At 29.9% G+C, this 13,428-nt stretch overlaps 1 protein-coding gene across 2 annotated transcripts; it reads left to right on the top strand.

Annotated features, from left to right (window-relative positions):
* On the top strand, window positions 5,087-7,614 carry LOC105163383 (probable WRKY transcription factor 21). 2 transcript variants are annotated; one of them, XM_011081698.2, is made up of 3 exons: window positions 5,092-6,576; window positions 6,683-6,808; window positions 7,316-7,614. In XM_011081698.2, the coding sequence occupies exons 1-3, from the start codon at window positions 5,810-5,812 to the stop codon at window positions 7,458-7,460; spliced, it is 1,038 nt and encodes a 345-aa protein (XP_011080000.1). In that variant the 5' UTR covers window positions 5,092-5,809; the 3' UTR covers window positions 7,461-7,614. The 2 variants fall into 2 exon arrangements, with proteins under 2 accessions (XP_011080003.1, XP_011080000.1); XM_011081701.2 differs by lacking the exon at window positions 7,316-7,614 and having other exon boundaries at window positions 5,087-6,576; window positions 6,673-6,809.

The raw sequence follows: 13,428 nt of genomic DNA on the forward strand, positions 1-13,428 counted from the left end.
GCACAACAAACGGATATACTGTGGTGAAAAAGTCTCTCATTTCAGTTCAATGATGAAAATCTGGTCTCCAAATGTTGATGCACCGTATGCTGCAATAGCACTATCAATGTCTCATTATGCCATAATTTTCAAAAGGGTGGCCGCCCTTTATCGGATCCCAAAGCACAAATTTGCCTTTACCTGCTTTTTGGCTTACAAAAGGTAAAGTGTTGCCTCAAAAGTATGTAAAATTCTTCTCTTTCTCTGATCTCAATAAGGCGTCAAATCCAATTTGAGGTTTTAAAAATTGGTACTATAAAAGACTTTGGCTGTTGGCAATGTATACGTTGAGATCAAAAGTTCTTGGATTAAGATAAAGATTTGTTCTTTTCCCTTTTCTTTGATTGAAGCTAAAAAAAAAAAAAATTGTTGAGCTCGTGCTGACTACTTTAGTTAAGAGAATTTTCAATTACGTCAGGATGTTTTAGTCTGTAAAAGTTTGTCAAAAAACTGCTCGACTACTGTAGTGTTCTCAACTGATATACTAAAAATTAAGCACATGTTCTGTTGATTAACTCGATTACCATCAATCTATTACATCTCTACGTCGATCAGATTCAAATGATAAACTAGTGCTTTAATTACTAAAATGCCATGTTGGTAGTGTAGATCGAATGTTGTTACACCCATGATCGATGTAGGTTTGAATTATTACTAAGGCGTTGGATGAGACTAAATATGCATCTTGGTATTTGTGCTGATTTTCACTTAATTAGACGTTGGTTCTTGACAATAATAAGTCAACTATAGGGATTTTGATTGATTCACGCAAACACTATCTTCCTCCACATGTTTGTAGGGTTGTATCTTTGTTTTTCCATTTTTATAACATAAAATCAGATGATTCACGGTAAAAACAAGTTGTCAGGAGAAAAAAAAATAAGCTAAGAAAAAATATGCAGCTATGGAATGGAGTGAATATGGAAAGCATGGTTGCATGGACAATTCATTTTGAATTTTTGCCTGCTGAAAAAAAGCAAGAAATACTTTATCAAAAAATCAAAATAATCGAAAGTTTAGTATAAACCACGACACAAATTATTATTATTATTATTAATGCGAGTGCAACGCAAGTAGTCCAAAATATTGATCTATCTCAAGAGTGACGTTTGGAGCTAGTCAATTGACAATTTTGATGAAAATTGACTAAAATTCAACTCATCATCAACTTGACTTTATAAATTTATAGTATGGTGGATTTGGCACATCTTAAGATATCAACTAATCAACTAAAAGACATTGGATAAAGTACAATTAAGTAAAGTACTATATATTGTTTATTAGTTTAAGTCATTATTGTTAATTTACTACACTAAAATCGTGTCTTGAGGTGTTTGTGTTGTCTTGGTGTCCGGTTATGACTATTAACATTTTAGTCTAGTTTCCTTTCACTATATTAAGATCTTGAATTTTATCCCAAAAGAAAAAAAAAAATAAAATCAAATACTATATTATAACTTGTCTCTGCTCCACATTTTTCTTCAAAAAATTAAAAAAAGAAATAGTATTCCATTTCCTTCATTTTTTTTAATTAATGTGTTCCTAAAAAGGATTTATTTTTTAAGTTTTAGGAGATTAGAGTAATTACATTTTTTTATTTAGATCAAAATAATCTCAAGTATATTTATTTTTAAGCAAACTGAACGTCTTGTTTAATTTTTCTATTAAAGATTTTATATTTATACGTTATAGTCAGTTATTTGTTATTAATTATTTATATAATTAAATAAAATAATAAAAAATTAAATTATGTACACTTATCAAGAGTGTTTTTAATCACGTTTGGGATAGGTATCATTTTAGTCCTCGAATTTTGACTTTAATTTTAAAATAGTTCTTATCTTTTCAACTCACTTCAAATTAGTCCCTCCAATAGGTGACTTTTCCATATTATCCTTATAATTTTTATTTTTTTTTGAGAAAATTATTTATCATTCACTTTTTATTTTTTGTTACAATTTGATCCTTTTATTTTTAAACTTAGAAGAGGAATAAATATGTCAACTAAAATATTGAAAATTGGGGTATTCGTTTATTTGAAAATTTTTAGAAGTTTGATAAATTTTATGATAATTGTATTGATATATTATTAATCAAATCATTATCTATGTATAATTGAAGATCACCATTTGGTTGTGTTTAATTTTTTTTATTAGCCATTATTTAAAATTATTTTACTATTTTTTTTTTCTTCTCAACTTCTATTTCTCCTTTTTAAATAATTTCTCATAATTTTTCTATTCTTTTGACATTTTTTATTTATCTAAGTAACATATATATTTTTTAAAACAATAATTAGATTCTATTTAAAAATTAAATGTGCACAAATATCTGAATAATTGTCCAATGATAAATTTTTAAATTAAAAATATATTATCCTAAATTGTCCAATAATAATTTTTTAAATTAAAAATATATTATCCTATAAGTTTATGTATGGGAGACCAAATTGCAATAGAAAATAGAAAGTGAAGGACTAAAACAATTTTTTGTTCCAAAAAAAAAAAGTTTTATTGGGATAATATAAAAAAGATTCACTATGATTAGTTTTATTTTTGACTTATTTTGTTGTGTTCTGTGGAGATAGAAAGGGAAAAATAAAAATAAATATGTATGTGTTAGAGGTGTATATATGGATTTTTATTTTTGGAGATAATATAAAATAAGTATAATATGTTTGATGTTGTTTAACTATTTATTTTCAAATCATGTATTTTTTATATATTTATATATATATATATATGAGTATGTATGTAATTTTTTTAATTGTAGGGCTTATAAGACCTATAATTAGTGTAGACGTATTTGAACAAAAAATAAATGAGGCACTATTCCAAAATATCTAAATACACTGCAAAAACCTCCCAAAATAAATCAAGCCAAATATTTATTATGTTTTGAGATGGACCAAAATTGCAATCAAACACTATCATCATGTTTGGATTCATTTTTTGAGTATTTTGTTGTATTTTGTAGAGATAGAGAGAGAAAAATAAAGATAAATAAGTATGTGTTAGAGATAGTATGTATATTTGGTTTGTTTTCGGAGATAATTTAAAATAAGTATTATATGTTTAATGTTGTGTTTTGGGAGACAAAAATTACTATTTATTGTCAAATCATATTTTTTTTATATATATTTATGTATATGTGTGTGTGTATATATATATATTTATGTTAAAATAGTTAAAAATACCTAAATAATGTGTTTTTAAATAATGGCAAATATTGAATATATTTTAACTTGTCTCGAAAATAATTTGAAAATGAAAACAAACATAATGTATACTTATTTGTTAGACAGTTAGAGGGATTAATTTAAAATAAATTGAAAAGATGAGGACTATTTTAAAACTAAAATTGAAAATGAGTTTTACTCCGTTTGGGACCCACACCGTAGAGTTACGACACAACACTTTGCATCCGGGAGCACGATAATACGTGTCAGTGGACCCAATCAGCCAGGCTTCTATATACGTGTCTGCTTTATACCAAATATGGTGCACATGTGGCATAAACTAATTGGTTTTTCAGATGTAACGGCTAAATAAATGAACTGCGACAGCGGGTAGTATAGGATGCCCCACTGGTCCCCAAATACGGGCCCACTCTTGGCGAATATCGTGCTAAAGTGCGCCGGAGGAGAAGGGAAAACCTTTGAAGCAAAGTAAGAGATTTTTCAAGCCAAATATGAGAGGAGCAGCTCTTTTCTCAGTACAAATTTACAAAATTCAAAATTAGTTTATTAAAAAATATATAGTCAAAATATATTTTAGTAATATATTTTCCTCTAAAACATTTCAAAATTATTTATATTATTTTTTAAAATTCACTATTTACACAAGATTTCTTTTCATCGGGATTTGGATTAAAAATATCAGTCTTAGCAAAAAGTATATAAATTTTCGTTTTACCCCTCAATTAATATCTCCATTAATTTTGTACTTATAAAAAAAAATATAATGATATTAACCTTACTATATATATCTATTACATGTAACTTTATAAGTACAATAATATATATAAGAATATTAAATGATGGGTAAAATTAAAAATTTATGTAATTATTTTTATATAACAACATCATTTTTTTGGTCCAAATTCGAATGGAGAAAAATCAGGCATAAACATATAATTTTCAAAAAATATGTAATTATAATTTCAAAACTTTTTGGGAGAAAATAAGGGTAAATTACAATGACCTTCTGTGAGGTTTGACATAATTATGAATACGCTATCGTTGTTTAAAAAATTACAATACTCCGCTAATGTTTGATGAAATTGTATATTTTGAGATGGAGATATGAAATTATCTACTTTTTTCTTATTGTATTTTTTTTTTAAGAAAAAACTTAAAAATGTATAGAACAATCCAATGGGGTGGATGAAAAAATTTTAAATTGCAAAAATTAAAAATATCCACATATTCCATGAAATATATATAAGATTATAATTCTTAATCCATGAGGACATTTTGGTCAGTTTACCACAAAAAATAAATGCAAATATAACGAATTGGGTTTATTGTTAGACGACCGTTAAAATCATATGGTCATTGATAATTTTTCAAACAACAAAGATTATTCGTAATTATGTTAAACCTTAAGAGACCTTGTTGTAATTTACTAAAATATAATTCGCATTTTTAGAAATAATCTAAGTGTAATTAGTCCCAAATAAATTTAGTCAAATACTTCTAAAGCAAGTTAAAATAAATAAATGTAAATTACAATGTGCTCTCCTGAAATATGTCATAATTATTTAAATATTTTTTATTATCTAAAAAATAAATACTTTTTATAATTATAAATATTTTAATAAATACTCTATTATAATAGCTCACAATAAGAGGTATTTATTAATGTGTGTAAAATATTATTGACATTTGTAATTTTTGAATAACAAAAAGACTAAAATAAATAAAAAGAATAGAAGTAGTAAGTCTAAAGTTGACCCCACTTTGAAATCTGTGACAGGGACGGCAGTTTCACCTGTGCGCTTCCCCCCTGGTGCGCAGGTTTATTTTAAATGCAACCCCCTACTCCTCTCTCTCGCACCACCACTCTCCTGCTCCGTATACTATGTGATGAGTAGTTTAATTATAATATTTGACAACAGTAGTATAATAATCAATTATTTGCAGTAGCAATTATATATATATATATATTGTCAAGGCTGTACTTTTTGTAATGTTTTTTTTCACCTACTTGTTTGTGGGTTGCGCCAATTTCGTGGCAAAAGCCAAGCAAAGTCTTCTGTTTCACACCTTTCAATCTAATTTTTTCTATCATGGATGTTGAGAGAATCTAGGGTTTGACAGCATTTTCCTCCTAAAGTCCAACTGAAGGTCCGTTTTTTCTGACTTTTTTCTTAACCTTCACTCTTCTGCAGCCTTGAGTTCTTTGCTCTCTCTTGCGTGGTTGATGGAATTCTTGTTTGTTTTGGCATTTGTTGCTATGTGGGTTTTTGCTTCTGATTGATTTTTAGATGCCCTTTTGCTCGAGTCATGAATCATGTTCTTGCCTGGATGTCTTGTGATTGCTACGAAGAAGAGATTAGCTTTGTATTTTGCCAAGAATGGGGTTCTGAGTATTTGGGTGTCTGATGTTTTGGTTGTTGAAGATCTGTTCAATCAGTAGTTTGGAGGGTCCGCCCTCTTCCCTGTTAATGTTGCTCTGGAATTTGGTGGTTTGGGTTTTGGGAATTAGGGTTTTGTTTCATTTTCTTTGATTGTTTCTCCTTAGTTGTTTTTGGGATTGAAGGGGGTAGCATGGAGGAGGTTGAAAGTGCAAATATTGCTGCAGTTGAAAGTTGCTACAGAGTGATTAATCTCTTGTCTCAACCTCAAGATCAGAATCAGTTTAGGAATCTAGTAGAACAAACAGGGGAGGCTGTTCAAAACTTCAAGAAAGTTGTTTCTCTTCTCAATTCTAGTTGTGGTCATGCTAGAGTGAGAAGAGCCAAGAAATTTCAAACACCTTTCCCCCAAAGTATTTTTTTGGAGAAGCCAATCTTTAGATCAGATGATCAACATCCCAAGACGCATCAGCTTCTTCAAACTACCCCTCTAGAGGGCAATCAACTCCAAGAAGTTGCGTCCAATGTAAAGAGTGATCTCACATTGGGAAACCCTTCTTTTGAATTAAGCTCTCATGGGAAGAATCCTCTGCAACATGTTCATCAAACGCCGTTGCCCAATTATCATTTCCTCCACCATCAAAGGATTCAACTTCAGCAGCAGCAGCAGCAATTGAAACAGCAGGCTGAACTGATGTATCGCCGTAGTAATAGCGGCATTAGCCTGAATTTCGATAGCTCTACCTGCACGCCAACCATGTCATCCACAAGATCCTTTATCTCCTCATTGAGTATAGATGGTAGTGTTGCTAATTTGGATGGCAGCTCCTTTCATTTAATCGGTGCGGCTCGTTCAGCAGATCAAAGCTCATTCCACCACAAGAGAAAGTGCTCTGGGAGGGGAGAGGAAGGAAGTGTGAAATGCGGAGTCAGTGGTAGATGCCATTGCTCTAAGAAGAGGTGTTTGTTTTTGCTTGTCCTCTTCATCCTTTTCGATCGCATGATATAGTAATTGGTGCTTGGAATTGTTGTCATCTTTGTTTAAATTTTTGAAAGTTTGCAACAGGAAGCACAGAGTAAAAAGGTCGATCAAAGTACCTGCTATAAGCAACAAGTTAGCTGATATACCCCCTGATGAGTACTCTTGGAGGAAATATGGTCAGAAACCAATCAAAGGTTCTCCTCATCCTAGGTATGGTTTGCCATCCCCTCCCTGATTGCAAGGCTGTTCCTCTAACTGATTGCTTATAGTAGTTTAACAAATTGTTGTTTAATAGATTGTTGCAAGAGATCAAGCAATCTTAATTCATTATGTTTGTTCTTGTAGACATCGATGCACAGTTCCGTTGCTTGTTTTATGTGAAACTCTGTTTCATTGTTTCATCCTCGTCGCCCTTTCACCTAATTTTGTCGGCATATTACATTATAAGAATGAAATCAAGGGTTTTCGTTCTGGGGAGATGGAATTTTTGTGACAGAATTTTCAATATATACCTCTTGCGTAATTACTTAGCAGCTACTGGCCTACACTGATACCTTCCCCATAATATTCATAAGATTCTTGTATACTGTTTCTATATGGCTTGCAAGTATGGACTATTGGTTACGATGAACAAATTCTTTTGCATTTATTTCTACAATAAGTAAACAGTTGAAGAAACTTTCCAACAGGTTACTAACACTGCTGATCTTGCTGCAGGGGATACTACAAATGTAGCAGCATGAGAGGCTGCCCTGCCAGGAAACATGTGGAGCGGTGCTTGGAAGAGCCCTCGATGCTAATTGTCACTTACGAAGGTGAACATAACCACCCGAGATTACCTTCACAATCAGCTAATACATGATTCTTAGTAGAAAATGCTGTGAAGATGGGGTTGAGCCCTTGAGCATAATTTCTAAGACATCTGAGTTTAGTTGGCTTGAATTGCTCATGTACATATGTTGCTTTGTTTAATCTGAAGACTGTACAAATGGGGTGAATTTGTGGTCCGATCATTAGTTTTGTTCTGGATGTCGGTAAGACGAAACAACAGCGAGGTATGAGGATGATCCATGCTTGAAAGAAGAGAAGTCCCTCATCTTTAATCAACTCATTTTAGTTTTAAAAGAATTTAATGCTTTTTGCTAGTACTACCCGTTTCGCACTTAATTAGGCATGCAATGTCCAGAATTCTGGTTTCTATTTTCGTCAAGTCAAAACTATTTCAGTAGATTTAAATTAATACATATTTAAATTGCATAATCCCGAATGGTATTTTGGCACAATAAACTCGTTGTTGTTATTATTATTATTATTAAGACAAGAGAAGATTCAACAATAAATGAAAATTGACTTTTTATTCCTAAACTTTTTGAGACCAATTTTAAATCCTTAACTTTTTGAGACATGGTGTTGGTCCAATCCTTAAAATTGGGGTAAGAACTAATGGAACTGGAGAGAATGGAATCAAAATCTTAATAATTATAAAGATTGTGAATCATTTAAAAAAGTTAGAGCGGGACCAAAAGTACAATAGCCCGTGGGGTTGAGTTTCAAATTGGGCCCTGAATCTTCATTTTTCTCAAAGCCCGCCCATTCCGACTCGGCCCAAGCCCACTGAAATTCCGGCTGGGCCTTGAGAATTCTACGATGTGAATGTGATTGATTATTGCATTATTATATGAGGTGATCGAGTATGATGTAATTATCTATTGAGAGTATTCTTTTCGTGTCTCACTTAATTTTAATATGTAATTTTTTTTAATTTTTAATATTTAATTATTTTTCTTAACTTCCCATTTCTCTTTTCTCAATTTCAACATCTCTTTTTTTTCCTTTTAATATTTTCTCATGTTTTGTACTTTTATTAATATATTTTTAAAAATAATAATATTTTCTAAAATTATTATACATATACTCGTTTAATATTAAAGTTGTCATCATCACTTGTCAACTTAAATATTAAATAGAGGTGGGGGGAATCCACCACAATCATGGGCTTCGGAGTGGTGTAACGGGCAAATGAAGTTTGAGAAAGTAAATGAGCGCTCAATGCTAGGGGTGTTTATTTCCGTTTAAAAAAAAAAAACTATGATATAATGTTAATTTATTAATTATAAATTATTTGTTGATAAATAGTTATAATTAATTAATTATGTATTATTAATAAAAGTATTTTTTTGTTATAAATACAAATATTGAGATGTTTAATATATATATTTATAGTATAATGAATTTTTTAAAAAATTCAGTATTCAGTTTGATTTGTTTAACCAACACAAAAGATCAAAATTGAACCAAATATTATTTTTATTTTTAAAAAGATCGAATACCATGCGAATTTTAAATTCGATAAAAATCGAATTTCAGTTGGACTGACTTTCGACTAGTTAATAAAAAATTTGCATACCGCTACTCAATGGTTAAGACTAGGGATGACAATCTGACCCGATTTTCGAGGCCCTAACCTAGATGGAAAGGGTTTGGTACTCATATTATCTGGTCTGGGGTGGGTCCAGGTGATAAAATATTGGACCCGGTTGGGTTCAAGGCCGGTTACGGGTTTTGTATTAGGCTCGCCCCAGTCTATTTTGTAATACTTTTTATTATTTATTCATTCACATGAAATACATTATTAATAGAAAATTATGATATTATAGATAAATTTTTAAATAATTTTACATGTATCCAACTCTATATATAAAATACCAAAAATAAAATAGTTGGATGTATTATTTGTATTATATAATTCATTTTAGAAAAAAAAAGAATATATTAAATTACCTAATTTTATAATGATATTTAGTATTACTTATAAAAAAATTAATTGAATGTATTATTTGTATTATATAATTTATTTTAAATTAAAAAATATTAAATTACTATATTCAAATTGATATTATTTAATTAAAAAAATAAAAATTTAAATTGGTACGAAGCAAGGCAGTTCGACCCAACTGTTGGCCTAACTTATTTGAAGGCTTAATCCACAGGGAAATTTGGTACAAGGGCCCGAAAGTGCACAACACCCAAGAGGGAATGACCTCCCGAGGGGCTGGATCCCATGTGTGGACCTCTTTGAAATGGGCGGCGACCCAAACCCATCAACCCAAGCATTTGGTGCTGACCGAGCAACCAGGTTGAGACCTCTTTTCAAATGGCAGGAAACCATTTGCTCTGGGAGTGAGTAAGCACCCACATAGACAAAGGTAAAAGGCTGGATATTGCTCACACCTCCAACTACCCTTGAAATCTCGGGGTATATCCCGTAGAGAGCTTATCCCTTGAAAATCCCCCTGCACAACTAGGCTCTTTGAAGATCTCTGCCAACGGTCTCAAAACTTAGAGACTTCTCCGCGAGCAACTGCTGACTTAAGTCCCAATGGTGCCTTTTTCCTTGCTGCGAAATACAACTATAAAAGTCAGCCCTCCCGTTTCTTATAGAATAACGATCTCTTAACACAAGCATACTATTTGCTACTCATGCGCTTGGTTTAACAAAATTATTATTTCACTTTCTAAACATCCATCGGTCTTATATATCTATATATATTAGAATTTATTATTCTATCTTCACTTATTGACTTGATAATTGAAAAATTATCAAAAAACACAAAAAATCTTGATCGTTGGAGTGCTAATATGTTTTTTGCAAGTCCCGTTTATTGAGCTTGCTAAAGACTTGGGCCAAAGATTTTATGTCCAAAGACTTTCTCAATGAGCATTTTTCACCACCTGCATTAATGTTAATTACAAATAAAAGCATAATCAACAATACTGAAACACAACCAATTTACCTTATTTTCTAATTCATAACATCATAAGGTGATTTGATTGTATGCACTATACCATCAAAAATCTTACCAATAAACCTTATAATTTTACATGGAATAGCTTTACATATTAGATTGTTGAAAAAATTACTAAGATGTGTTTTAAAATACTTAGGGCTCGTTTATTTTCGTGGTTTGGGTGAATGATTAACAGGACCTGAATGGATTTGTTGCAGGATTTGATAAATTAATAAAAATTATAAGTTGTTTACTTAATTAGATTGAGTGATGGATGAAAAAATTTTAATAGTAAAAATATTGAATACTTTGTGGATTTCTAGTTGGATTTTTCAATCAGACCACATGTGGTCTAATCTTATATTAAGCCCAATCAAGGCTTGTTCTGAGTTTATAGGATTCGGACTGAGCCATATCATGAAAAGAAAATGATTTACACAATTGGATAAATAACACAATCCAAACTTATAACTAAATGTAAACAGACCCTTATAGAATAGATAGATAATAAATATACAGTAATCTATATGTTCAAATGGCTTAATAAAACATAAACTGAGTAAGTATCTTAATGTTTAATACTCGTATTTCTTATTCATTTATCATAATTGGGAAAATGTTGATTGAGAGTTTTAAATTTTAGATAAAAAATTCCTATTTTTTGAGAGTTTTTTAATAGTTTGAAAATTTACATTAATTATAAAAAATTATATTTCATGATCAAATCTCCAGTAAGATTGTGTAAGGCAAACAAGTTTGACATTGGTGAATTATAACGCTTTAGTTACACGTATACGCTATTCAAATATCATAACTGCATAATTAATTATATGAATGGTTATATATTTTGTTTGAATATGAATGTAATCTACATCCCGATATCCCAATTCCCATATTTGTATGTGACAGCAAAGGTTAAATGAAAACTACGTGTAATGAATATTTTACTTGCAATCGAAGTTGACATAAAGTATTTGGTTATTTTATCGATTTATGATGTATTACAACTTACATTTAATAAATTTGAACATTAGAAAAATATTGCATTTTTCAAGAGCTCTCAATTTGTTTATTACCTTTATTATGTAAGAAGGTCTCTGATATGAAAATTGATTGTTTTATTTATTATAATATGTTATTTGGATTTTATTTTGTTCATATACTAAAAGAAAGAAGAAAACTTGACCCAAATATGGATATTCTAGATGATACAACTTATCTAAAATCTCTGCGTAATCCCATATTTTGCGGAACCTAATATATGGAAAATTCCAATATTTATGGCAAACAAGATCTTTGTTTATAAATTAGTGTTGCATTTCATATTTCATTCAATATATACTATTTACGAAAAGTTACATATGTAATTTGCATATATTAAATAGAATACGTGATGTAACATAATTTTTGGCATAAAAGATCCGAACTTATTTTTGTTGTATCTATCCCCCATACCACTTTTTGCGGTAAGCAACAACGACGAAACTAAATATGCAATATTATTGCTACAAATTACCACATGGGTTGTATGTAATTAGAGTCGGTAAATAATCCACCATTTCAAAGTATTTTTGTTTTTTAAAAACAAAACCATTTTTCCAATTCAATCTTCTTATTTGATTTTGTTCAAGTGGGAAAAAGATAGAAATTCATAAGTAAAAAATTGTGACGCTTTTTGTACTACAATTATGTCAAGTATTAAATAAACATGCACTATTTCTGGAAATTTATTTTAGCTTTTACAGCTATTAATTTCAATTTATATCCATGAAACTAGAATTCTAATGAAAAAAAAAAGGACATTAGTGAATTTGGTTAAATTTACATCTTTCCTCTTTGTAGTTGTTCTAGGGAATAATTGTGTAATTGCAATAGAACAAAGCATAAACACAAGGGCATGAGGAAGTAATATTTGATGATCATAGCATTTTCTATGTTGATGAAACAATGAAGAAAAAATCACAATAATTAATCATATGTTCTGTAGTACCCTGTGAAAGAAGATGAGATTGCAAGTGTCAAGATTAAGACTTTACAATTTTGTTCTATATTATTTCACGTTAAATACATATGTTGTAAGAATTTTATTTTTACTGGAGACTAATTTTTTATTTTCAAATTAATTCAAGGTGGGGAAGATAACTTGCCATGCTTATCCCTAAGACAACATAATCCACACCATTCTTGAAATTTATAAGATTTATATTCTTTTTGTCTCTTATATTAATTTGATCATAATGTTATGCAATTTTGTTGTGAAACCAAAATTTGGCACTCATGTACTTATTAATTCAAAATAGTTTTCTAAAGCATTGATCTTTTTCGGTATCTCGATAAAATATTTTAATAGTTGTATCCCATTTAATTTTATTGTGTTTATATGATATAAATGTAAAATCAGTTTAGTTTGTAGGATTGTGGGTACGGGCTAGAGGTAAATTCATTGCGAATAATGGATTTTGTGATACTTGATTTTGAACAGTGAAGTTCTTGTTTCAATAATTTACTGAGATTTATGCCTGAAGTTCAATATAATTATACTTGACGATAAACTATTAGTGCGAAATTCATTTTCTTTGTCGTGTGTTTGTTTAATATATCATTTTATCTTTTAACAACATGCGCACCTTATATCCAATTTCTTACAAAACATAATTTGTGCAAAACTTTAAAGAATGTACAGAAAGTAGTATATGAATTTCTTTTATACTTGTTAAATAACATCAATGTACAATTTTCTTAACAAGATTCATTATTGAAAAGTTGATTTAGTCATGGTTTGGACTAGATTCATGCTTTTAAATGTAGGAAAGTTTTTGAGTGATTTGATTCGGCAGTTATCATGATTTAATGTGAGCTGAGTGTGCAAATTTAATGTGAGCTTGCTGTGCTGTCATTTTTTAAATGTTACCAAGTAAAAACGTATAAAAAACTGATTTTATATGTAAAAAAAGATACTTACCAAGAATCGAACATGTTTAGTTAATTGCAATGGGTTGTATAACCTTGATATTTATACATGTCAGTTCATGGAGCACCAAT

The sequence above is a fragment of the Sesamum indicum genome, linkage group LG6 (assembly GCF_000512975.1).
Source record: "Sesamum indicum cultivar Zhongzhi No. 13 linkage group LG6, S_indicum_v1.0, whole genome shotgun sequence".
Lineage (NCBI taxonomy): Eukaryota > Viridiplantae > Streptophyta > Magnoliopsida > Lamiales > Pedaliaceae > Sesamum > Sesamum indicum.